Source organism: Symphalangus syndactylus, chromosome 14, assembly GCF_028878055.3.
Source record: "Symphalangus syndactylus isolate Jambi chromosome 14, NHGRI_mSymSyn1-v2.1_pri, whole genome shotgun sequence".
NCBI classification, from domain to species: domain Eukaryota; kingdom Metazoa; phylum Chordata; class Mammalia; order Primates; family Hylobatidae; genus Symphalangus; species Symphalangus syndactylus.
Genome location: NC_072436.2, coordinates 117,503,234 through 117,529,251, shown reverse-complemented (window position 1 = coordinate 117,529,251; position 26,018 = coordinate 117,503,234). Strand labels below are relative to the sequence as shown.

At 58.0% G+C, this 26,018-nt stretch overlaps 2 protein-coding genes across 25 annotated transcripts in view; one reads left to right on the top strand and one right to left on the bottom strand.

Moving 5' to 3' along the window:
* Window positions 1–23: 23 nt before the first annotated feature.
* On the top strand, window positions 24–15,693 carry GNPTG (N-acetylglucosamine-1-phosphate transferase subunit gamma). 7 transcript variants are annotated; one of them, XR_010115836.1, is made up of 12 exons: window positions 39–110; window positions 195–252; window positions 333–400; window positions 10,095–10,149; window positions 10,225–10,308; window positions 10,391–10,484; window positions 10,559–10,673; window positions 10,805–10,887; window positions 10,964–11,095; window positions 11,173–11,254; window positions 11,345–11,497; window positions 11,758–12,461. XR_010115836.1 is itself a non-coding variant. In XM_055243151.2 (11 exons), exons 1-11 carry the CDS (start codon window positions 59–61, stop codon window positions 11,760–11,762), a joined length of 828 nt encoding a protein of 275 aa, XP_055099126.1. In that variant the 5' UTR covers window positions 24–58; the 3' UTR covers window positions 11,763–12,461. The 7 variants fall into 7 exon arrangements, 5 of the variants coding, with proteins under 5 accessions (XP_055099126.1, XP_055099122.1, XP_055099125.1 ...); XR_010115835.1 differs by having other exon boundaries at window positions 11,345–11,563; XM_055243151.2 differs by lacking the exon at window positions 11,345–11,497 and having other exon boundaries at window positions 24–110.
* UNKL (unk like zinc finger) overlaps window positions 11,553–26,018 on the bottom strand; it is a 47,409-nt gene continuing 32,943 nt past the window's right edge. For 3 of the 18 annotated variants that reach the window (XM_055243133.2, XM_063618456.1, XM_063618457.1), the window contains 5 exons: window positions 19,473–19,565; window positions 18,124–18,351; window positions 15,952–16,154; window positions 15,529–15,786; window positions 11,553–14,757 (listed from right to left, as the gene is read on the bottom strand). In XM_055243133.2, coding sequence (XP_055099108.1) covers window positions 14,602–14,757; window positions 15,529–15,786; window positions 15,952–16,154; window positions 18,124–18,351; window positions 19,473–19,565 — 938 coding nt within the window. In that variant the 3' untranslated portion in view covers window positions 11,553–14,601. Of the gene's footprint in view, window positions 14,758–15,507; window positions 15,787–15,951; window positions 16,155–18,123; window positions 18,352–19,472; window positions 19,566–20,173; window positions 20,414–26,018 lie in introns of those variants that run through there. The other 15 variants (XR_008650953.2, XR_008650955.2, XR_010115832.1 and 12 more) reach the window with 11 other exon arrangements.

Here is a 26,018-nt window from a genome sequence, read left to right as displayed (position 1 = left end):
GCTCCCGTAGTCACGTGAGCGTCACTTCACGTGACTACGCAGCGGCCGCTGCGGCGCGATGGCGGCGGGGCTGGCGCGGCTCCTGTTGCTCTTCGGGCTGTCGGCCCGCGGTGAGTGGCCCAGCCGTCCGCGTCGCCAGGCTCCGCGCGCGCTCTGCACCCCAGCCTCCCCGCTCACGGTCTCGCTCCCCGTAGGGCCCGCGCCGGTAGGTGCCGCGAAGATGAAGGTGGTGGAGGAGCCCAACACGTTCGGGTGAGCAGCCTCGCGGGCTGGCGGCTCGGGCGCGGGGACGGCCCGGGCCCGTTCCCCGCTGACCTTGCGGCTTCCCGTAGGGTGAACAACCCGTTCTTGCCCCAGGCCAGTCGCCTCCAGGCCAAGAGGGATCCTTCACCCGTGTCTGGTGAGTGAGGAGCGCTGTTGGCTGGCGCGGGGGTGGCCGCGGGGAGCAGCAACGATGGAGGATGGATCAGAGACACTGAGAGTTACGGCCCGGAGTCTAAAGCATTGGTTTTTCAGCCTTCTAAAATTAATGTGGAAGTGCGAGAGAATATACCAGAACGTTCTTGTGCCGAATTAAAAGTTATCTCCAGACTTAGTCCTTTCTTTCCTTTCCGAGAGGTAATTGCTGTTAATAGTCTGGTGACTTTGCAGACGCGTTTCTGTGCTTTTACGTGCGTATCTATGCAGCTGAAAAACGTGTAGTTTTTGTAATCTAATCGCTGTTTTAAAAAATCATGCTGCGCGAGTATTTGGCTGATTTGTCGTTGTCACTCGCTGTATGTCTCGGGACGCTTCATGGTGGTGATACAGGTCTTCGTTCCTTCTCTTGGTGCTCAGCACGCGATAGGATGGCACTGCATTCCCCCATTGTATTTAGGTTCTTTACATTTTTTGGCCATTAGAGCTAGTGCTGTGGAGAACATGCTGTGTAGGTGCCTTGGTTTGCCCTCAGGTGAGTGGTTTCCCAAGGCAGGATTCCAGAAGTGGAATTGGTGGGTCATGAGTATATATGCCTTTTAAACACTGAACGAGTGTTAGATATGATAGACAAAAATCCAAGAATTTTTTTTTTTTTTTGAGACAGAGTCTCGCTCTGTCGCCCAGGCTGGAGTGCAGTGGCATGATCTCTGCTCACTGCAACCTCTGCCTCCCAGGTTCAAGCGATCCTCATGCTTCAGCCTCCGGAGTAGCTGGGATTACAGGCATGCATCACCATCACGCCCAGCAAATTTTTGTATTTTTAATAGAGACAGGGTTTATTTCACCGTATTGACCAGGCTGGTCTCGAACTCCTGACCTCAAGTGATCCGCCCATCTCGGCCTCCCAAAGTGCTGGGATTATAGGCGTGAGCCACCGCGCCCAGCTTTAGTAATTTTATTATCGAATACCTTTATGTGTTAGGGTCTGTGCTGGGGTTGCAGAAACGAACACACATATACCAATGCTTGTCCTCATGGAGCTGACAGTCTAATGGGGAGGGATGGAGGAACAGGCACTGAACAAATAATTAGGTAAAATACATAGAATGGTCAATGATGAAAAATGCCATGTAGATACGTGAAGCAGAGGAGGGAGTGTGTGTATGTGTGTTAGAGTATTGTTTGGGAGATCGCTTTTTTTATTTTTTAGAGATGGGGTCTTGCTCTCTCACTCGGGCTGGAGTGCAGTAGTGCAATCATACATAGCTCACTGCATCCTTGAACTCCTGGGCTGAAGCAATCCACCAACCTCAGCTTCCTGAGTAGCTGGGACTACAGGTGCACGCCACCATGCCCGGCAAATTTTAAGTGTTGTTGTAGAGATGGTAGTCCCACTATGTTGCCTAGGCTGGCCCCAAACTCCCAGCCTCAAGCAATCCTCCTGTTTTGGTGGGGATTCCTTTAAATAGGGTGCTGAGGAAAAGTCTAAGAAGTGACATTTCAGCCAAAAGCTAAAGGAGAAAAGGGAGTAAAGCTGTGGCTATTTGTGGAAAGGGATCCAGGAAAGGGAGTGGCCAAAGGCCTTGAGCAGCACAGCCAGGGCCAGAGGGGATTCAGCTGGGGTAGCCACAGATCACAGATAAAGGGGATCAGATGGTGCCGCACCTTGTTGGTAGGTTTTGTGGACTTTGACTCCAAACGCATCTTTTTAAGTTTTTTGTTGTGTGGCTGAGCGTGATGGCGCACCTGGGGTTAGGCTCACTTCCCTGCGGCCCAGAAGCCATGGGATGGTGGCTTCCCAGGGCCTGAAGTGCTGGAGTCGGGCCACCACCTGTCCCAAGAAGCTGGGGAGGAGGCGCGCCGCTGTGTAAGAGCGCAGTTCCCGACGGAACCCCTTCCAGTAGGAGAGAGGCAGCCTTGGCTAAGGGGACCACGGCTTTTTGGAGGTGAGAGTCCTGGAAAGAAAACAGCATATGCTGGTCGTGGTGGTACGTGCTTGTTGCTTGGGAGCCTGAGGTGTGAGGATCGCTTGAGCCCAGGAGTTCAAGACCAGCCTGGCCAACACGGTGAAACCCCATCTCTACTAAAAAACCACAAAAACGAAAATTAGCCGGGCATAGTGGTATCCTCCTGTAATCCTAGCTACTTGGGAGGCTGAGGCTGGAGAATTGCTTGAATCCAGGAGGCGGAGGTTGCAGTGAGCTGAGATCACGCCCCTGCACTCCAGCCTGGGTGACAAAGCAAGACTTCGTCTGAAAAAAAAAAAAAAAACCATAAAAATTTAAAAAAGAATACCTTTTCTAGTGTTCCCACCCCCATCCCCCACATCAGGGCCAGTCAGGTTCACATGTGCGTTTGGTTCATTATGTGTCTTTAGTGTTTTAATCTGGAACAGTTGTCTTCCCACCTTCGGATATAAGTGGCACGTTTGTTTCCCAGTTTCCCAATCTTTTTGTTTTGTTGATGGTGGTTTTCTCCAGACCATTTTTTCCTGCATCTGTGGGGTCAGGCGTGGATCGTCTCCCGCGTCTGTGGGGTGGGGCCGGGCGTGGATCGTCCCCCGCGTCTGTGGGGTGGGGCATGGATACTCCCCCGCGTCTGTGGGGTGGGGCCGGGTGTGGACCGTCTCCCACGTCTGTGGGGCCGGGCGTGGATCGTCTCCCGCGTCTGTGCGGCCGGGCGTGGTTTGTCTCCCGCGTCTGTGGGGTGGGGCGTGGATCGTCTCCCGCGTCTGTGGGGTGGGGCGTGGATCGTCTCCCGCGCCTGTGGGGTGGGGGCGTGGATCGTCTCCCGTGTCTGTGGGGCGGGGCGTGGATCGTCTCCCGCGTCTGTGGGGTGGGGCGTGGATCGTCTCCCGTGCCTGTGGGGTCGGGTGTGGATCGTCTCCCGCGTCTGTGGGGTTGGGTGTGGATATTCTACGTGTTTTTTCTGTCTTCGATGTAGCACTCCTTCAACATCAACGTGTGAGGCGCATTGTGCACGGTGGGTAGGAGAGTGTGGTCTGTGGAACAAGCTGAGCAGAAAGATAATCAGGCTGAGAAACTCAGGGGCGTGGTGATTGTGGCCTAGGGCTCAGAAGGTCCCCGCAGAAGAGTGTCTGCCGAGGAGAAGGAAGGGGTGGGCTTGCCAGGGCCGAGGCTAGTGGGGCTGGGCTGGGCAGTGGGCACCTCCGTGGCCTGCACCAGATGAGTCGGGAGCCTCGTCCCCTGACAGCAGCAGGAGCAGAGGTTGGTAGGTCCGTGATTTGGAGACAGTGTCCCGCTGTGGCATGGAGAGAGGATGGGGCACGGTCAGTGTGGTGGTCCTGCCAGAGCCCAGCAGAGGCCCAGCACACTGTGCAGGAGGAAGCTCTGCCTCGGTGGCGGTGGGAGGGAGCGGCCAGCTGGGCAGGACTCCGGGGCCTTGGCAGGGGCCTGGATCTGGGGAGGGTTGGGGGAGGAGCAGAGTGGCCCCGGGATCCTCGCTACAGAAGCCATGGAAAGAGGGGCCCCCACCATCTGAGTTGCGGGGGGTCAGGCTGGGAGCTTGCTTTTGGTTAGGGCCGGGCTGGATCTACGAGGCAGTTCTGGTGCTTGGAGAGGGGTCATGGTGGGCACAGGACTCATCAGTGGGGGTGCGTGAGGCCCAAGGGTGAGGTCCCCGGGGAAGTTCCTGGTGGCGTGTGGGGGTTGTGGAGGTTGGGAGGGCACTGGGACCAGGTGTGGGACCAGGCCAGGGAGTAGCGTGGGACGGAGGACCACCCTTGAGAAGGGATTGTCACCAAGAGACGCAGCCCTAGGGGGAGTGCTGCCCGCCGAAGCCTGACCAGGGGCAGAAGGGAAACGAGGGAGTCCGGGCTGAGCCAAGCTGACGGGGCCTTGAGGAGCTGTGGCCTCCGGTGCAGGAACAGGTGGCGGTAAGGCCACCTGGGTCCGCGGGAGCCAACGGCACCGGCGAGTGTCCTGGCCATGCAGGCTGTGAGCATGGAGCCTGCAGCGGACATGTGGGTGAAGGAGCAGAGGAGAAGCCTCCCGGCAGGGGTGATGGCATTTGGGTGGGTGGTGTTTGGGGGGTGGTATTGGGGTGGCATTTGGGGGTGATGGCATTTGGGTGGGTGGTGATTGGGGGTGGCATTTGGGGGTGATGGCATTTGGGTGGGTGGTGTTTGGGGGGTGGTATTGGGGGTGACATTTGGGGGTGGTGGCATTGGGGGGTGGTATTTGGGGGTGGTGGTATTTGGGGGTGATGGTATTTGGGTGATGGTATTTGGAGGGTGGTATTTGGGGGTGATGGTATTAGGGGTGGCATTTGGGGTGATGGTATTTGGGGTGATGGTATGGGGGGTGGCATTTGGGGGGTGGTATTTGGGGTGGTGGTATTTGGGAGGGTGGCATTTGGGGGTGATGGCATTTGGAGGTGATGGCATTTTGGGGGTGGTATTGGGTGGTGGTATTGGGGTGGCATTTAGGGGGTGGCATTTGGGGGTGGTGGTATTTGGGGGGTGGTATTTGGGGGTGATGGCATTTGGGGGTGGTGGTATTTGGGGGTGGTGGCTTTTGGGGGTGGTGGTATTTGGGGGTGGTGGCATTTGGGGGTGGTGGTATTTGGGGGTGGTGACTCCAGCCCAGGTATGGCTGTGTCTGGCTCAAGAGGTGTGGAGGGGCCAGACCCCACCTGTCTCAGGAGCGCAGGCTGCTGAGACTTGAGGGCCGGGTGGAGGGGAGGGGCTATGGCCGGGGTTCTGCTGTGGGCCAGCAGCAGAGGACCTGGGGTCCTGGGCACTGCCAGGCCCCGCTGCCCTCACACAGTCCTGTTGGGACGGATGGCCCTGCAGGTGCAGAGGTGAGCCCGGTGCCCACGCCCCTCCTGGGGTGTCTCCAAGCAGCGTCTGCCTGGGGCAAGCCTGGGAACGTGAGTTCCCAGGACACAGGAGCTTAAGCAGCCACCCTCCCAGTGGGAGTCTGCAAGTGGGAGTCTGTGAGTGGCAGATGGGTGAGGGACACATCAGGGTCTATGGGATGGCTCCAAAGGCTTCCCTATGTGCCTGTTGGGCAGGGCCCTAGGGCCAGACTGGAGGGACCAAGCCCAAGCACCCCAGGCTATGGGACAGCAGGCATGATGGGGCTGAGGTATAGTCCCCAGCGGGGAGGACAGTGGGTGAGCCTGGGAGTAGGGGCCACCCAGATGGTGTTTGACAAGGAAGGACCAGGACCTTTCTATATCCACAGGCCCTGTCTCGAGCAGGGCAGCCTGGCCATCTTGGTCTCCATCTGTAGTGGGAGGGGACAGCCCCAGGGGTGAGTATAGTGTCAGGGAACAGAAGGCCAGGCCCGGCCAGCACCCCAGAGGTCTCAGTGGCATTAGCCTCTGCCCTCCGGGGGCGGGGGCCAGACTGAGGGTGGCCCCAGTGTGGCATCTGGCTCCTGGGCTGGCCAGGTTCCCAGGTAACAGTCACCCAGCACCTCCTGTGTATTTTGACTTTATTATTATAATTATTATTATTTGAGACGGAGTCTCGCTCTGTTGCCCAGGTTGGAGTGCAGTGGCGCCATCTCAGCTCGCAGCAAGCTCCGCCTCCCAGGTTCACGCCATTCTCCTGCCTCAGCCTCCTGAGTAGCTGGGACTACAGGCGCCCGCCACCATGCCTGGCTAATTTTTTGTATTTTTAGTTAATACGGGGTTTCACCGTGTTAGCCAGGATGGTCTCGATCTGACCTCGTGATCCGCCCGCCTCAGCCTCCCAAAGTGCAGGGATAACAGGTGTGAGCCACCGCGCCTGGCCTCGGCTTTATTCTTAATACAGTAAAACTGCAGAGAGTTTGAAACATCAGTCTGGAGCGTCCTCCTCTAACCAGTGCACTTGCTGCTGCAGCGCAGGCCCTCCAGGGGACGGGGATGGGGGCCAGGTCTCCTCCCTGGCTCCACGGCCCAAGCCCCAGCCGTGCCCACAGTCCGGAGGATGGCCCGTGGCTGACAGTCTCAGTGGGCGCTGTGTTAAGGTGGCATCCCCAGCCAGGTCCCGACTCCCCAGTGTAAAGAACGGGGTGGCTGCTGTGGCTTCTTTGACTCACGAGTTGCCACTGGCCTTGACGTGTACATGCCCTCGCTGTAACACTGCCTGGGGCCGGCCTGGCTGAGGGTAGGGACGCTGCACGCCTTCCCTCTTCCCCCAGGGGCTGGTTACACTGCCCTGTAACCGTCAGCACCATCATCTCCACAACTTGCTCTGTCCCCTTCAAACCCTGACTCCCAGCTGCCCCGCTCCCCCAGCCCTGGCACCCACCATTCTGCTGTCTCTGATGAACTTGACTGTTGCATAGACATCACACAGGTGACTCATTACTGTGTGCGACCTTTTGTGTCTGACCAAATCCTCTTGGCACAGTGTCCCCAAGGTCCCCCAGGCTGGAGGCTCTCAGTGCTTCCTTCCTTTTTATATGGCTGAGGACTGTCCCACTGCAAGGACAGACCACGTGTTGTTTATGCGTCGTCTGTCCATGGACACTGGAGTGGCTTCCACCCTCTGGCTGGGAATAGGCTGCCGTGAACTTGGGTGTAAATATTTGAGTCTCTGCTTCCAATTTCTGAGAGTAGCTTTGCTGGATCTTATTAGAATTCCATGTTTAGCTTTTTGAGGAACCACCAAACTGTTTGCATGGTGGCTGCACTGTTTCCCATTCCAGCCAGCATTGCACAGGGGGTGCGGTTTCCCCACATTTTCACCAATACTGTTTTTTGCTAACAGCCATCCCAGTGGGTGTGAAGTGGTACCTTAGGGTTGTTTTAATTTGCATTTCCCTAATGATCAGTGATGTGGGATCTTTTCAGTTGCTTATGGTTTGTTTTGTTTTTTGTTTTTTGAGACAGAGTCTCACTGCGTCATCCAGACTGGAGTGCAGCGGTGCAGTCTCGGCTCACTGCCAGCTCTGCCTCCCGAGCTCAAGGGATTCTCCTGCCTCAGCCTCTCAAGTAGCTGGGATTACAGGCGTGAGCCACCACACCAGGCTAATTTTTATTTGGTAGAGACGGGGTTTCACCATGTTGGCCAGGCTGGTCTCAAACTCCTGACCTCGTGATCCGCCTGCCTCGGCCTCCCAAAGTGCTGGGATTACAGGCTTCTTTGCCCATTTTTAAAGTGAGTTTATTGTTGGGCTGTAGTTCTTTCTATATTCTGGATATGAATCTCTTATATATGTGATTTGCCAGTGTTTATTTTCTCTCTTTCTGTGGGTTGTCTTTTCACTCCCTTGATGTAGAGTCTAACTCTGTAGCCCAGGCTGGAGTGCAGTAGCACCATCTCGGGTTACGGCGACCTTTCCACCTCCGAGGCTCAAGGAATTCTCCTGCCTCAGCCTCCCGAGTAGCGGGGACTGTAGGTATCCGCCATCACGCCTGGCTAATTTTTGGTGCTTTATTAGAGATGAGGTTTCTCCATGTTGGCCAGGATGGTCTCAGTCCCCTGACTTCGTGATCCGCCTGCCGCGGCCTCCCAAAGCACTGGGATGACAGGCGTGAGCCACCGCGCCCGGTCTCTCTGTGGGTCTCACCCGGTATCACACTGTTTCGATCACGACAGCTTGGAAGTAATTTTTGGAATCAGTATGTGCGAGGCTCTCAACTCTGTTCTTCAAGATTGTTCGATGATTTGGGGTCCTCTGAGACTCCCTGTGAACTTTAGGATGTGTTTTCCTATTTCTGCAAAAAACGTCATTGGGATTTTGATGGGGTTTCATCGAATCTGCACATCACTCTGGGTGGTATTGTCATCTTAAAAATATTGAATCCATCAGGCTGGGCGCTGGGGCTCACGCCTGTAATCCCAGCACTTTAGGAGGCTGACGCGGGTGGATCACCTGAGGTCAGGAGTTCGAGACCATCCTGGCCAACATGGAGAAACCCCGTCTCAACAAAAATTAGCCAGCCGTAATGGCAGGCACGGGTAATCCTAGCTACTGGGGAGGCTGAGGCAGGAAAATCGGTTGAACCCAGTGGTGGAGGTTGCAGTGAGCTGAGACCGTGCCATTGCACTCCAGCCTGGCAACAATGCTAGACTCCGTCTCAAAAAAAAAAAAAAGTGGGGTATGGATGGATGTCTCATGTCAGCTTTATGTAGTGGGTGGCACAGTTTGTGCATGGATAATTGTGGTGTCTTGACACATTGACCCTTTTATCAGTTTATAACATCTTTGTCTCTTGTAATAGTTTCAGCCACTCCAGCTCTCTTTTGGCTGTTGGCATGAATACTTTTCCATGCCTTCACTTTCAACCTGTTCATGTCTTTAAATCTGAAGTTAGTTTTTCTGGCTGGGCATACCTGTAATCCCAGCACTTGGGAGGCCAAGGTGGACGGATCACTTGAGGTCCAGAGTTCCAGACCAGCCTGGCCAATATAGTGAAACCCCGCCTCTGTGGAAGATACAAAAATTAGCTGGGCATGGTGGCGCATGCCTGGGATCCCAGCTAGTCGGGAGGCTGAGGCAGGGGAATCACTTGAACGCAGGAGGTGTGGAGGCTGCAGTGAGCCGAGATCGCTCCACTGCACTTCACCTTGGGTGACAGAGTGAGACTGTCTCCAAAAGAAAAAAAAAGAATCTAATGCCCGATGAGCTGAGGTGGAACAGTTTCATCCCAAAACCACCCATCCCCACCCCCGGCTGGGAGAAAAATTGCCTTCCGTGAAACCAGTCCCTGTGCGAAAAAGATGGGGGACCACTGGTTTAAGTCCTGCAGCTTTACAAACCACAGCTAGAAAGGCAACTGGCATTTAATTTACCCCTGCACGAGGACCTCCGTCTCCCTCCAGCTGAGCTGCTGTCTGCCTGCTCACTTCCCCGGGGGGGCACACGGGCCTGCAGGCAACCAACTCCTGAAGCTTTTATCTGGGAATGTCCTCTCTTTTGTGGGGGGTGGGGAGACAGGGTCTTGCTCTGTCACACAGGCTGGAGTGCAGTGGTGCAATCTCAGCTCACTGCAATCTCCGCCTCCCGAGTTCAAGCAATTCTCCTGCCTCAGCCTCCCAAGTAGCTGGGATTACAGGTGCCCACCACTACACCCAGCTAATTTTTTCTGTATGCTTTTTGTGTAGACACGGGGTTCTCACAGTGTTGCCCAGGCTGGTGTCGTACTCCTGGCCTCAAGCAGTCTTCCCGCCTTGGCCTCCCAAAGTGCTGGGATTACAGGCGTGAGCCACACAATACCAAGCCTTAACTCCCATTTTTGAAGGGCTATTTTTAGAATTCTCGGTTTTGTCAGTTTCTTCCATTGAATGGTACCTGTTTTCCTGTTTCTTTGAACGTCTTGTGCTTTTTGTTGAAAACTGGTTCTTGGCCAGGCACGGTGGCTCACGCCTGTGATCCCAGCACGTTGGGAGGCCGAAGTGGCGGATCACGAGGTCAGGAGATTTGAGACCATCCTGGCTAACGCGGTGAAACCCCGTCTCTACTAAAAATACAAAAAATTAGCCGGGCGCAGTGGCGGGCGCCTGTAGTCCCAGCTACTCGGGAGGCTGAGGCAGGAGAATGGTGTGAATCCGGGAGGCGGAGGTTGCAGTGAGCCGAGATCGTACCACTGTACTCCAGCCTGGGCGACAGAGAGAGAGTCTCTGTCTCAAAAAAGAAGAAAACTGGTCCTTTGCAGACAGGCTCTGCCAGTCTTTGCAGACAGGAGCCTGGGGATCAGTGTAAGGTCTCTTCCAGGGCCCGCGCATCTCTTCCGACTCTCGGGCAAGTGCTTCAGCCTGGTGGAGTCCACGTGAGTGCAGGGTGGTTGCGAGGGTGGGCTGGGGCGCAGCCTGCGGACCCTCCCTCATGCCACCTGTGTCCCCAGGTACAAGTATGAGTTCTGCCCGTTCCACAACGTGACCCAGCACGAGCAGACCTTCCGCTGGAACGCCTACAGTGGGATCCTTGGGTGAGTGGGGCCGCGCCAGGAATCCCAAAGCAGCAGCACCGCTCCCCGCCCGGCCTCACGCGCCGTGCCTGTGTCTCCCCAGCATCTGGCACGAGTGGGAGATCGCCAACAACACCTTCACGGGCATGTGGATGAGGGATGGTGACGCCTGCCGTTCCCGCAGCCGGCAGAGCAAGGTGGGATCTCAGACGGGAGCCCGGGAAGAGGGGCCCCAGTCTCCCCAACCCACCCACCCATGTTCCTTCCCCAGGTGGAGCTGGCGTGTGGAAAAAGCAACAGGCTGGCCCACGTGTCCGAGCCAAGCACCTGCGTCTATGCGCTGACATTCGAGACCCCCCTCGTCTGCCACCCCCACGCCTTGCTAGGTAGGGGTGCGGGACGCAGTTGAGCCCAGGGGGGTCAGCCGTGCACACAGCCCTGCTGGAGGCCCTGCAGTGGTGGGGGCCAGGGTTGGGACATGGGGTGCAGCTGAGCCTGGCTTCTCTTGGGTCCTCAGTGTACCCGACCCTGCCAGAGGCCCTGCAACAGCGGTGGGACCGGGTAGAGCAGGACCTGGCGGACGAGCTGATCACCTCCCAGGTAAGTGTGCGCTCGGGGTGGCCCCTGGCGGGCCTGGCTGGGAGCTGGCTGCTGCCCCTGCATCCTCCACCTTCAGGGCCATGAGAAGTTGCTGAGGACACTTTTTGAGGATGCTGGCTACTTAAGGACCCCAGAAGAAAACGAACCCACCCAGCTCGAGGGAGGTCCCGACAGCTTAGGGTTTGAGACTCTGGAAAACTGCAGGAAGGTACCGTATTGGGGGGAGGTGGCGGCATGCAGCAGCCCCCCTCACCTGGCCTTTCCCTTGAACTCTTTTTGTCGTAGGCTCATCAAGAACTGTCAAAGGAGATCAAAAGGCTGAAAGGTTTGCTCACCCAGCATGGCATCCCCCACACGAGGCCCACAGGTGAGTCACCTGTGGGGAGAGGGCCAGGCCCACCGTCACACTCACCACCTGTGGGTCCAGGTGAGGATTGGCCACCTGCTGTTTTGGCAGAAACTTCCAACTTGGAGCACTTGGGCCACAAGACGCCCAGAGCCAAGCCTCCAGCACAGCTGCGGGGTGACCCAGGACTGCGTGGCAGTTTGTGACCTTGTGGTGGGAGGGCAGAGGTGGACACGGCCAAGAGCCCTACAGAGAAGCTGGCTGGTAGGACCCCCAGGGACCAGCTGGCCAGGCTTGTGCTCAGAGAAGCAGACAAAGCAAAGATTCAAGGTTTTAATTAATTCCCATACTGATAAAAATAACTCCATGAATTCTGTAAACCATTGCATAAATGCTATAGTGTAAAAAAATTTAAACAAGTGTTAACTTTAAACAGTTCGCTACAAGTAAATGATTATAAATACTACCCTTCTGGGTTAAGAAAATTCCATTCAAATAACATTCTCATCTAAATAAACATACAGATTGAGGCTTCCAGAAATTAATCCACGTGACGCGTCCACACGGAACAAGGTCTGCTGACCACAGTTACACACGTCGTGACACCACAGTATCACGGCTAATGTTGAACACTAGAGTTACAGACGACAGGCAACAAGAACACGCAGAACCGGCCACCAACCAGCTCCTATGCCCGGTGACCGCCATGGCCACAGGTGGGAGCCGCTGGGCCCGCCTCCACCTCTGCCTCCACGGGGCACCTTCCAGCCACTGCTGTGCCTCAGCCACCTGGGATCTATCCCTGAGGCCTTGGCCACCAAGACGGGTGAGGGAGGCCCCAGGGCGGACAGACCCAGGATCTTGCCCCCATTTCCAACCCTGGCAGCGCCACCAGCCATTCTTTGGTCTTCCCACCACTCACCTGTCCTCAGAGCCAGTGCTGATCTGGGGGAGCAGGTGCTACCTCCATCTCCCAGCTGTCCCCCCCCACCCCTGGGGCTCCCCAGCTCCACCACCCCAGAAGCTGAGCCATGGAGACACCCTGAGGGGCAGCCGCCACCTCATTCCCAGGAAGAGCAGAGCAGCTGGCAGACTAGAGGCTCAGCTGCTCCTGACCACTGACAACCGGGAGACGCTGGGCAGACACCACTTATCCCAGAAAAGACCAGAGGCTCGAAATGGGAACCAAGTGCATAAATACTAATAAAAACAGGATTTTACACACTGATGACAGTAGCACAAAATCTACGTAATTTCTAGATACTGAGCTAATAAATCACTATAATTAAAAACAAAGTGGATTCACTAAAACCAAGTCGGTAGTTACCTTGCAGTAGTGGACCAGCTGCAGAATGTCACGGATCCACTTCCTTTAAAACGATAGAACGTTGCTATCAGTTTGTCTTACGTGTTTAAAAACTTTTTTAACCTACTATATTAAATACATTCTAATTTGGTCACTGATAAAAATTTTTACCTAGACGTTTTGCACTTAAAAAATGCTATTAAAAGTCTTTGGCAAAGCCACGGGCGGGGAGAAACACGTTGGTGCCGCTTCCCACTCGTGTGCCCTCACAACCCACGTGGCCCGCGGAGAGCCAGGTTGCCGTAAACCACAGACACCTGTTCCTGCTCAACTCCTAGGGACAGTCCCAGCCCTGAGCAGAAGGGTCAGGTCATCGCGGGGACGGCGTTCTCAGTCATGTTTCTGCTGCAGCCGGAAGCCACACTGTCGCTCTAGGGGCAGGTGGGCCAGGGGACCGCAGGAGAGCCGGGACCTTGGGGGTCGCTTCCCCCTTGTGCTCCAGGCCACTGAGAGACTGTGGCTGGGTCCTCTCCTGGGACCTCACGGGCCACATGGATAAGCTCCGACAGTGACAGTGCGGGTCAGCTGACTGCCACATCCACCCGGCACCCTGGGCCCTGGCGCGCACACGGCTCGAGCGTCTCCCACACAAGCAGGACCAGGGTGGTCACAGGTGCTGGGGGGGCAGCCACTCTCCCAGTTCACTGCCGAACCCCCGCCAGGACGCCCAGCACCTCCTCCAAGGAGCTACAAAGCACCATTGCCTAGGACAGATCTAAGTAATCAGAAAAAAGTTTTTTTTTTTTTTTTTTTTTTGAGCCAGAGTCTCGCTCTGTCACGCAGGCTGGAATGCAGTAGCGTGATCTCAGCTCACTGCAACCTCCGCCTCCCAGGTTCAAGCGACTCTCCTGCCTCAGTCTCCCGAGTAGCTGGGACTACAGGTGCCCACCACCACGCCAGGCCAATTTTTGTATTTTTAGCAAGACGGGGTTGCACCATGTTGGCAAGGATGGTCTTGAACTCCTGACCTTAGGTGATCCACCCGCCTCCCAAAGTGCTGGGATCACAGGCGTGAGCCACGGCGCCCAGCCAGAAGACAGCTGCTTAGAAAAGTAATTCTAAAACCTCTGACGTCTGATCCCCTCTGCTGCATTTTTTGTTAGTATCAAACTTTCAGAGGTTTAAGGGAGAAAACAAAAGCAATGATGTTCCTTCACCTGTTTTTCAAGGCACAGGCGCATAGAAAAAGCGGCCACGGATCACAGCAATGCAGGACGCAGCTCTCCTGCTCCCACGTCACGAGGCTAGAACATCAAACCCCAGTGCCTTGTGCACACACAGGCTCAGGAAAACTAGCTCCTTCCATCAAGTTAAAAACATCTCAATCCATAATGACTGCTTATAAATACTATTCGCACTTAATTGGAAAATGTGAAAATCCTAGGTCTTACTACTAGATAAACGCTCATTTAATAAGTACTAGTTTCAGAATATGAAATCTAATATATTCAGCATACTATGAATTGACAATAAACTGATATGAAATATTTGAGTTCACAGTACACATATAAAGCTTCATATTATCGCATATTAAAAACAACATAGAAAGCAGCTTAGAGCAATTTATAACCTCTAACTAAATTCCTCGCTTTACAAAGTGCTTGGAAAGACCCCAGCTCCCAGTGGCCTAGTCACAGTAGTGTCAGGACCACAAACTGCTGTGACGACAGCGCCGCGTGGACCCCGAGGCACCAGGCCCCTCGAGGACAGGCCGGCGGGCTCTGGGTTTGCATTTAAGGTTTTTGAGGAAAATACCTTGAAACCGTCGGGAGAACTAGACAGGTGATAACGTGTGACAGGAAAGGCTGTCAGGCCAAGCGCGGACGGGGCTCCCAGCGTCATGATAACGTGTAACAGGAAGGGCTGTAGGGCCGAGTGCAGGCAGGGGCTCCCAGCCTCGCTCCTCACGTCAGTGGCACCAGAAGTGAGTGACGACGTGTCCATGGTCACGAGGAGCGCTGGAGCCAGGGTACCCAGCAGGAGGTGGCTGTCCCCACTGAGGTCACCACTGCAGGGGCTGGCCCTTGCAGTAGGGGCACTCAGGTGCGGTGGCCGCACACGGCTCACACAGGACGTGGTGCTGGCAGGGCTGCAGGACAGCACCGTGGGCCCGCTCCCGGCAGGCCACACACTGCTTGGCGCGGAGCTGGAAGATCACCTGCAGGGCCGGAACGATGACGCAGTCAGCAGGCCCCGGCCCAGGCTGGGGAGCCAGAGGGCCTTCCAGGCAGCACTCAGCATCTCAGGCCGCCTGGCCACCAGCTACAGGGACAGGGTCAGGGAGACGGCCCAGCCAGGGCCACCCAAGGGAGAAGGCAGCTGTGGGGTCGGGGGGGATGCTCTGTCTTAAGAGCCGTGGGCAGAGAACGGCCTCCTGGGGCTACCACAGACACGGCAGTGGCCACAGGCCAGGCCCCTGAGGGCCCTGGCAGCTGGGTGCCCAGGATGTGGGCTACGCAGGACCCTCTGTCCTACAGCAGCCAGGCCAATAGCCCACCCTTAGCAGGCGAGGTGAGGAGGGGCACGCTGAAGTGGAGGAGGCGTGTGTGAGGGTTGCAGCTGTGAACAGGGAGGGATGGGGCCACCTTCCCTGTGGAGGGTGCAGCGTGGCATTTGCTGACAAGAGGGAGGGGTGAAAGGGCAAGGGCCAGCCTGACAGGACAGGCAGCTCCCAGGGAGACAGGCAAGGAGGCCACAGGGAGCTGTGCTGGGGCGGGGCACTGTCTCCTCCCTAGGCCTGGAGCAGACCCTGGGGCGAGGGAGGAAGGGGACCCTGGGGCGAGGGAGGAAGGGGACCCTGGGGCGAGGGAGGAAGGGGACCCTGGGGCGAGAGAGGAAGGGGACACTGCACCAGCCAGGGCCCTCCCCAGCCAGGGACAGCAGCCCTGCAGGCAGGCGGGCCCCTCACCCTGCCCAGAGCAGGACTCACGCCGTCCACCGCTTCCAGGTCCAGGCGCAGCTGACTCTGCAGCGAGTGCAGCTTCGGCAGGGGAATGGTGCCGATGTCCCCACAGCCCCGCAGCCCCGGCAATGTGGAGGCTACGCCCAGGCCCTCCAGCTCCTCCTGCAGCTGCTTCACCTGCGCCTCCACCTCCTCCTTCTTCTGCAGCGCCAGCTGCCGGTCGCTGTCGGCCACACGGGCACGTTCCTTGGCCTCCTGTGCCTCTCGCTGCCAGGCATCGCAGACCTGAAACCCAGGGTCCGTGCAGGAGACGGCCAGGGCCCATCTCAGCCCCTCCCACCTCACCTGTGCCACCTGAGATCCTCCCTCTCCTCCTGTCTCACCCCCACACGCTCACCTGAGTCCCCGGCAGCCCTCCCTCCTCACCTGTCTGGCTCCCCACACACTCACCTGCTTCACCTGCTGCCAGGACTCCTCCCACTGCCGGATCTTCCTCTTGGCCTCGTCCAGCTGCCGCCTGACCCGGGCCAGCTCAGCTCCGTTTGGACTTGCACTCGAAGAGGATGGGGGGCCGGCACTCAGGATAGGGGAGGGGCTGGGGGAGAAGCTGCCGGAAACAAAGTCCCAGATGCTCCCGGGGACACCGTTCAAACCTGAGTGTGAAAGGGTCGATGACGGCCCAGCCCCGGTGTGCTCGCCGCCTGGTGGGATTGGTGGGTGCTATGCCCAAGGCCCCACCGCTACGCGGGCACCCTCTGGGGCTCACCTGCCCTGACGGCAGGGGTGCAGCCACACCTGCCCCTTGCCCCACTCCTGGACCCCACCAGGCTCAGGAAGAGGCGCTGACATGACACCTGCCCCGGCCGGTCTCCCCACCAGATCTACGCCTTCCTGGCCACCTGGGAGTCTGAACAGAGAGGAATTAAATTCCAGTTCCTGGGACCACACCACAAGGTGGGAGGGGCAGTGGTTCTCAGACTCCACCCCCAGGAACCCCTCACACACCGAGACTCTCAAAGACCCTACACAGCTGTGTCCATGTGGTGACTGCCAATGTGTATGCAGAAACTGTGACTGAGATAGTTTAAATGTTACTTAAAAAAAACAGGCCTGTCATCCCAGCACTTTGGGAGGTCGAGGCAGGCAGATCACTTGAGGTCAGGAGTTTGACACTAGCCTGGCCAACACGGTGATACCCCATCTCTACTAACTAAAAATACAAAAATTAGCCTGGCGTGGTAGCAGGTGCCTGTGATCCCAGCTACTCGGGAGGCTGAGACATGACAATCATTTTAACCCGGAAGGCAGAGGCTGCAGTGAGCCAAGATTGCTGGAGCCTGGACAACAGTGAGACTTTGTTTTAAAAAAATAAAAACTTTTAAAATTTTGTATTTTTTTTTTGTAGAGTCAGGAGTGTCACTAAGGTGCCTAGGCTGGTCTTGAACCCCTGGCCTCAAGTGATCCGCTCCCCTCGGCCTCCCAAAGTGCTGGGATTACAGGCTTGAGCCACCATGTTGGCCCAAAGTGTTAGGTTTGTTTGTTTGTTTTGAGATGGAGTCTCACTCTATCGCCAGGCTGGACTGGAGTGCAGTGGCGCAATCTTGACTCACTCCAACTTCCGACGCCCGGGTTCAAGCAATTCTCCTGCCTTAGCCTCCCGAGTAGCTGGGATTACAGGCATGTGCCACCACGCCCGGCTAATTTTTGTATTTTTAGTAGAGACGAGGTTTCACCATGTTGCCCAGGATGGTCTCGATCTCCTGACCTCGTGATCCACCCACCTCAGCCTCCCAAAGTGCTGGGATGACAGGCATGAGCCACCGTGCCGGGCCTTTTTCTTCCCTTTTTTTTTTTTTTTTTTTTTTTTTTTTTTTTTTTGAGATGGAGTTTCACTCTTGTTGCCCAGGCTGGAGCGTAATGGCGCAATCTTGGCTCACTGCAACCTCCGCCTCCCGGGTTCAAGCAATTCTCCTGCCTCAGCCTCCCAAGTAGCTGGGATTACAGGCATGCGCCACCATGCCCAGCTAATTTTGTATTTTCAGTAGAGATGGGGTTTCTCTATGTTGATCAGGCTCGTCTCGAACTCTGGACCTCAGGTGATCTGCCCACCTCGGCCTCTCAAAGTGCTGGGATGACAGGCGTGAGCCCGTGTCCGGCCAAGTGTTAGTTCTTTTACAACATAACAAACAGCCAGGCGCAGTGGCTCACGCCTGTCATCCCAGCACTTTGGGAAGCCGAGGCGGGCAGATCACGAGGTCAGGAGTTTAAGACCAGCCCGGCCAACACGGTGAAACGCTGTCTCTCCTAAAATTATAAAAACTAGCTGGGGGTGGTGGCGCGCGCCTGTAATCCCAGCTACTCGGGTGGCTGAGGCAGGAGAATTGCTTGAACCTGGGAGGCGGAGCTTGCGGTGAGCCGAGATCGTACCACTGCAGTCCAGCCTGGGCAATGGAGCGAGACTCAGTGTGCAGGGTGGGGGAACCATGAGCAGCAGGCCATGGGGTTTGCCACCATGGATAGGGCACAAGGTTCCGTGTGAGGCCCCTCAGTCAGGATGGCATCTGGCAGGGAGCCCCACGGAGGCTTCACGGCAACGCCGGCATGGAGGGAGCCGGCACTCACCTAGGGGGCTGTAGGATGAGGCTGCAGAGCAAAGTGCACCCGGCTCTGAACGCAGGGGTGGCGGCTGCTGGGGAGGTGTCATGGCCGAGGAGCCCACGGGCCCTGGGAGGGGCTGGGACAGCGAACTGAGCGGCGAGGTGGACGCGGAGGATGGCGAGTGTCGCGATGGCGCTCGGGGCAGGGAGCCGGGGATGGCGACAGGCGCAGAGCCGGCCATCGACCTGGGACCTGGCGGGGGCGGACCAGTCAGCGAAGGGAGTACCGCCGCGCCTCTGCTCAAATATCTGCCATGGGCGGAAGGCAGCCACGGAAGACAGACCCAGCAGGTGGTGGTGGTGGGGGGGGGGATATGGGGGATGGGAATATGGGGGCCAGGCCAGCCGCCACCATCTATGGGGGTGGAGCCACGGCTGGGCAAGCCATGGGCTCACAGGGATTCCAACCAGAGGTGGGGACACGGGGGTTTAACGTGGGCCCCCCCAGAGGCCGGACACCCACCAGACCCTGCCGGCCAACTGAGTCACTGGCACAGTCCTCCCAGCACTTGTCCAGGCCCCCTAAAATGGTTTACTTTCTTTTAAAAGCAGGAAGAAAACACTTTTAGGCTGAAGAGAAAGATGTTGTATAGAATGTTAAGATACATTTGTATGGGGCCGGACGAGGTGGCTCACGCCTGTAATCCCAGCACTTTGGGAGGCAAAGGCGGGCGGATCACGATGTCAGGAGATCGAGACCATCCTGGCTAACACGGTGAAACCCCGTCTCTATTAAAAATACAAAAAATTAGCCGGGCGTGGTGGCAGGCGCCTGTAGTCCCAGTTACTCGGGAGGCTGAGGCAGGAGAATGGCGTGAACCCGGGAGGCGGAGCTTGCAGCGAGCTGAGATCGCACCACCGCACTCCAGCCTGGGCGACAGAACGAGATTCCGTCTCAAAAAAAAAAGATGTATTTGTATGGATGTCGATCTTTTGTCTACAATTTGAATACATTTGTCTTTCGGGGACCATCAACACTTTCAGGAAAAGCCCCGCCTGTCTCTGCGGGGCCACTTTGCTGGGACAAAGGTCAACTGAAGAAGTGGGCAGGCAGGAGAGAGACGCTGAGGAGGCCATGCGCAGGGGAGGGAAGGGGAGAGGCAGCCAGGGAGAGGAGGAGGTACCGCCAGAAGGGGATCCTCCCGCCCCGAAAACCAGAGATGGGGTCTTGCCCTGTGGCCCAGGCAGGAGTGCAGTGGTGCAACCTCAGCTCACTGCAGCCTGGACCTCCCCGGGCTCAAGCGATCCTCCTGCCACAGCACTTAGCTGTTCAGCGGCTGGAGGAGCAGGGCCCCAGGTCCTCCCCACCCTCACCTGCTGGTCCCAGGTCGTGGCCGTCTTGCTCTTCCAGGTCCTTATCTAGGGATGCAATATTCACATTGCTAAGATGCAGGTCTAACGCAGAACCTGTCAACAGAGCCCCCCATCATCCACAGCCCAGCCAGTGCTGCAGAGCTCAGGAAGCCTAGCTGAGGACGACGACCATCCTGCCTGGGCTTAGAGTGAGACCAAGGGCAGAAGGCATGGGAGTTGCTGGGGGAGCCCGGGAAGGACACCCCCAGCCCGTCCTCGCAGCCCCCCGCAGGCAGTGGGAAGGCTTGGCTGTTCCTCCGGCAGAAGGAGCGTGCTCAGGTGGGACGCCCCGCACCACAGCCCAGCAGCTGGGTCCTCGCCTCTGACACGCTGCTGGCTGCCCCTCGGAGTTTAAATACCTAAGTGTGTGTTACCATCTGTCTACGTGTGCACACTCGACTGTTTAAAAAACTTTCCACGGCCGGGCGCGGTGGCTCACGCTGGTCATCCCAGCACTCTGGGAGGCTGAGGCGGGCGGGTCACGAGGTCAGGAGATCAAGACCATCCTGGCTAACACGGTGAAACCCCGTCTCTACTAAAAAAAATACAAAAAATTAGCCACGTGTGGTGGCGGGCACCTGTGGTCCCAGCTACTCGGGAGGCTGAGGCAGGAGAATGGCGTGAACCCAGGAGGCGGAGCTTGCAGTGAGCCGAGATTGCGCCACTGCACTCCAGCCTCGGGGACAGAGCGAGACTCCGTCTCAAAAGAAAAGAAAAAACTTTCCGTGAGGGTGATTTCAAGGAGCAGGTGTTCACGTGCAATTTCATGCCAAGCACCAAGACCTCTCAACTCCTCAACTCCCAAGGCTCAAGACTGAGTGGGAAGGACTCCCCTCGGAGTGGCCTCACCCAGCCAGCCCTGCCTTCCAAGGCTGTCCCCAGCCGTCCCCTGCAGGCCATGGGGCTGCCCTCCTGCACGGGCCCTTCCCTCCCAAGTCCCCACCCCCGACCCCGAATGGCAAGCAGTGACCCCAGGGCCCCTTCCTAGAATTAGGAAGCCATCACGAGGAGGCTGAGCTCAGGCCACCTGCCCCTGAAGCCACAGCGCGTCTCGAACTCCCACAGCCACTGCACAGAGGTTGGGTTGGGGGTGAGGGGTGACCAGGGGATCTGGGATCTGAGAACCCACGTACCACTTGGGGCAGGCCAGGGGACTGCGGCGGCTGCAGGAGCTCTGAGATACACCGTGTGGGCTGGCGCCGCCTCCTCAGCCCAGCCCAGTGTCGCGGCCAACACTGCACAGAGACCTCAGCAGTGTGGAGCACACCGCACAGAGACTGCTGCCCAGGCACCCTCACCGCTGCGCGCCTTTGGTGTCCACTCTTCCACGTGCGCTGTGTGGGGTCTCTCCTGGGTGGCCCTGCCCTGTCATCCCTGCTGGCTACAAGTTCTTGGACCCCCACTGATGCCTGGTACTGGACAGTGTGCTGCTGAGGCCTGCTTTGAGACACGCAAAGCCACCCCTGCCGGTCCCTGAAGGGCCCCACACCCCCTTCCTCCTGTCCTCACCTGGGACGGATGGTCCCTCCACAGCCCCAGGCAACTGCACCCGGGGGACACCTGTCAGAACGACTGTGGGGGTCGGCGCGCCGGGAACCTCTGGCCTGGCCAGCCCCTGCCTGGTGCTCGCTTCAGACAAGGTGGGGCCCAGCAGAAGCGAAGAGGCAGTCACTGCCCCACGTACCCGACATCGAGTCCCGCCCTCACAGACCTCCTGTGGCCTGACTCACCACACCCCACCCCACCCAGCATGCAGCTGGCTAAGCCAGGCAGGGCTGACTGTCAGGACCTGGTGGCCATGTCAGGGTGACAGCAGGTTCACCACACAGGGGGCGTCCCAGGAAACGGCTGGAGAAACATGGACTCGGCAGCCAAGGGGCCGCAGAGGGACAAAACCCCACTATGCCGGGGAAGACAGCTGGGGCCTTTCCAGACATTTTCAGCATAATCAGCAGGAAAGGCAGGAAGGTGACTTCTAAGAAGAACGTGGCCTTGGCCGGGCGCAGTGGCTCACTCCTGTAATCCCAGCACTTTGGGAGGCCGAGGCGGGCGGATCACGAGGTCAGGAGATGGAGACCATCCTGGCTAACACGGTGAAACCCCGTCTCTACTAAAAATACAAAAAAAATTAGCCGGGCGAGGTGGCGGGCGCCTGTAGTCCCAGCTATGCGGGAGGCTGAGGCAGGAGAATGGCGTGAACCCCGGGGGGCGGAGCCTGCAGTGAGCCAAGATCGCGCCACTGCACTCCAGCCTGGGTGAAAGAGCGAGACTCCTTCTCAAAAAAAAAAAAAAAAGAACGCGGCCCTAGCCACACACGAGATGTGTCGGGAACGCAGCTGTGGGGCCCAGCCTCCGCACATGGCCTGCCTGCACCTCACCCCTCCACCCAGGCCTCCACTTCTCCTCCCTGGAAGCAGCTGGCACCTGTCATCGCCACAGGGACCATGAGAGCAACCACAGGGTGGCGGGTGGCCCCTTGCCCGAGGCCTGGTGCTCGGCGGCCACACACTCCGAGCATCCCAGGAGCAGCCAGAACATCCTCGTGCCATGGTGGTGGCCCCAGCGGTGCACAGCCCATCGCGCACAGGCACAGGCTGGTGTGGATGCAGCGCAGCCTGGCAGGTCTGGGCCTCTGAACTTCACCCCGAATCTGGCCTCGCTCAGCAGCCACACTGTGTGGAGACCGCGCTCCACCACCCAGAGCAGCAGGTGGGAGAGGAGCCTGGCTCGGGGGTGGACGGTGGACTCCAGAGGCTACACGGCAGAGGCCACCCCCACCCCACTCCACCGCACAGCACAACCCAGACTCAACCCTCATCTACACGCCAGCTGTGAGGGAATTTCCGGGGCGCGGAGGCTGGGCTGTGGCGCCACCTGACAACACTGTCCTTCCCCATCCCGTCACAGAGGCAGCAGGGCCCGGGGCAGAGAACGTGACCCCCTGGGGCGTCCGGGACAGCATATGACGCATGCAGGAGTGGTCTCCGCTCCCACGGAGACACCGTTCAAATGAAGCTTTTAGGGACTTTCGAAGGTCTTATCCAGAAACTAGAGTAACAGGTTGGGGATGGGGGCAGCCAGGCCAAGACCCTCTGGGGACCAGGAACCCACAATAGCATCCGCGAATGCCTCAGCCCTCAAGGATGCTCATCAGCGGAGCCAAAGGCAGGCCTTGGCCCAGTGGCACCCAGAGCCATTCACTCCTCTCCTTCCCACTCACCGGACAGTGGCGCCCCTGAGCGGACATCCACCCTGGCCTGCAGGGTGGGCCAGCCCTCCCAGTCCCCGTCATCCGCCTGATGTCCTCAGGCCATGGCCGTAGAGGGCACAACCTCAAAGCCTGACTGAAGTCATGCTGAGAAGCACCGAGCCGAGACACTGGAAGCAGTGGCAGAGGACCACGCACTGAGCAGCCTCGGACAGGTGGCTCCAAGGCTGAAAGTCAGATCTGCAGTGGGCAGGGCCTCCTCCCTCCTGGGCTGGGACACGCTCCTCCTCCCTCCTCCCCCCTCCCTCCTCCCTCCAGGGCTGGGGCACGCTCCTCCTCCCTCCTCCCTCCCTCCAGGGCTGAGACACTCCTCCTCCCTCTTTCCAGGGCTGGGGCGCTCCTCTTCCCTCCCCCCTCCAAGGCTGGGGTGCGCTCCTCCTCCTCCCTCCTCCCTCCAGGACTAGGGTCTTCCCCTCCTCCTGGCGTCCATCCTCCTTCACGGCTGGCAGCCCCGTGGCTCCAGTGTCTGCCTCTGCTCTGGGGGCCATCTCTTCCGAGTGTCTGTCCAAGTTTCTTCTTATAAGGAGACTGGCCACTGGCTCAGAGTCCCACCCTACCGGCCTCATTTTAACCTGGTTATGAGGATCCTGCAGTGGCACCCTGCGATCTGTAGTAGGGGGGATACATTCCAAGACTCCCCATGGACGCCTGACACTGCGGATAGCACAGAACCCCTATATACCAGGCTTTTTCCTATACGAACGTCCTCATTTGCACGTCAAGCCCAGTAAGAGATTAACAAGATTAACTGGTAACACAAACAGATTTCAGCACCGCACAGTAATGAAAGTTACCTGAGCAATCAAATGCGGTATGCTGCTGTCCTGAACCTAGACCTTGCACCAGCAACTGAGGCAGTGGACAGCAAACCCTGGGATAAGAGAACCTGCCGTGTTTCCATGAAACGCCACGTACCCAGGTACGAGGCCTGGGGTTCAGGTGCATCTCCTCGCCCCCACCGAGCCCCCCAACCGATACAGAGTCTTGCTCTGGCACCCAGGCTGGAGTCCAATGACGTGATCTCAGCTCACTGCAACCTCCGCCTCCAAGGTTCAAGCTATTCTCCTGCCTCAGCCTCCCGAGCAGCTGGGACTACTCCACCCCCAGCTAATTTTGTATTTTTAGTAGAGACAGGTTTTCTCTATGTTGGTCAGGCTGGTAATGAACTCCCGACCTCAGGTGATCCGCCTGCCTCGTCTGCCAAAGTGCTGGGATTACAGGCGTGAGCCACCATGCCCAGCCTCAAATGCAACTTTCAGGGGACACAATTCAACCCAGGACATGGGGGCCCACCTACAGGTGCCTCTGTTGGTCCTGCCCATCCTCCCCAGGGCCCTCAAGACTCTGTACCAACAGATCTGCCCCCTGCTGTGCACAATCCTCCCTCCCTGAGTCCTCCCTCAGGAAGGCGACCCCCCACCTCTGCCTCCACTCCCCCTACAGCTGTTTTCTGGGGCCTCCTCACCACTCACTCTGCCCACTGCTACCCCGGGCCTTTCCCTCCAGCCCTGCGCCTGTGACTTGAACTGCCTGTGGTCACAGGCAGCAGCTTCCCTCCCAGGCCCACCCCTGTGCCCACCCTCCTCCTTGGGAGCTGGCAGCCTCTCCTGTGGCCTGGACCTGCCCAACACAGTGGCTCTGCAGCCCCAAAGCCCAGACGTCCTGGATGTCCCCCAGCAGGGACCACGGCCCTTCCTCCTCCCTGGCAAAGGATCCCTTGCTCGTTCCCATGCCCCCGCTGCAGGCCCTTCCCAGACACCACGTGTGCAGCGGCTCCTGGAAGCTGGCACTGCAGGATCCCTTCCTCAGGAGCTGCTTGCTCAACCCACCCCCACTGAGGCCCATGCCCAGCCTGCCTTCGTGCATCGCAATAGTGACCTTCCTACCAAGAAAAGCTTCATCGCGTCCTGAGTCCTGGCTTGCAAGAAAGGAGGGAGCTTGTACCCTTGCGCGTGCCGGTCACCGCTTCCCAATGGGTCCTTTGTCAGGCTCCTAACCTGTCGTGCCACTGCAGGCTCAGCCTGGCCGTGCCTTCCGTTCAGTAAGATCAGCCCCACCAGTCCCCAGAAAGCTGCTCGACCTCCAAGCTCTGCGTGGAATGCCCTCCACTGCGTCCTTGCAGGTGTCAGCCTGAACCATGTCAGGGCCCTGGACAGACTCACTTGAGTACAGGCACCGACCCCCCAACCAGCAGGCCTGCCCACAGCCCCCTCGTGCTCCCATACTGGGGCTTGATGACGGGCAGGGCCAAGCCGTTTGCCCATGGTCAGGTGAGCCAGGCTCGGGAACCTGGACCTGCCCTCTGCACCCAAGTCCCGGGATCAGGATATAGCAGCCCCTTCAGAGCTCACCGCCCCTCACACCTGGCAGAGATCCAGAAACTCCTCATGAAAATCAAAGATGCAAAGAAGTTGGGGGACAGGAACGGAAGCGCCTTTTCTCCCGTTGGAGTGGGGTGATCACACCAGGCTCTGTGCTACGTCAGCAGAGGCTTCACCCACCAGGTGCAGAGCGCGCAGCATGTGGAGGGGCTGCCTTCAATGCTCACCCGACAAACTAGGCTCGCACTCAGCTCAGAGGGCGTCAGCCGCCACCCACCTCAGCCAAGTCACCTGCGCTGAAGCCCGGGAAGCTGCCTGGAGAGGGGACGTTCGGGGAGCATGTGGGTGCCCCCGAGACACTCCGGCCCTGCTTCAGAGCCAAGTACCCCTGCTCCAGAGAGGACACCGAGGAGGGTCCCAGGGGGCTCCACCACCCCTAGGGTGCTATCTAGGGCTCAATCCCAAAAATCTAGGGGGGAGACGGCTGCTGCACCGTCCTGGCCCACTTTCTCACCCGCAGCTTCTCCACCTCACCTCACTGTTCCAACGTTAGACACAGATCTTCTGAAACATTCTCAAAGAAACAGCTGACCCTTGTGCAAAGGCAAAATCTAGGTGAAGCTGGTCACGTAAGCGAGTACAGCTGGGTCAGACCAGGCTGCCTCAGCCCCGGGCGTTAGGAAACCACCGGCCCCGCTGAGTCACGGCGACACAGCCTGGCTCTGCCGTGACACAGCACATTCAAGGCGCCGCGGTCCCCCGGGGTCAGGGACACGCGAGGACAAGCTACAGACTGCTCGGAACTCAGGACAGGGCGGGGGAGCCCCCGACGCCAGGGAAATCCCTGTACCACGCAGGCTGAGTGCAGGCGGGCCAGGCCAGGACGCAGAGGGTCGGCCCTCCCCTGCCCCGTTCCCG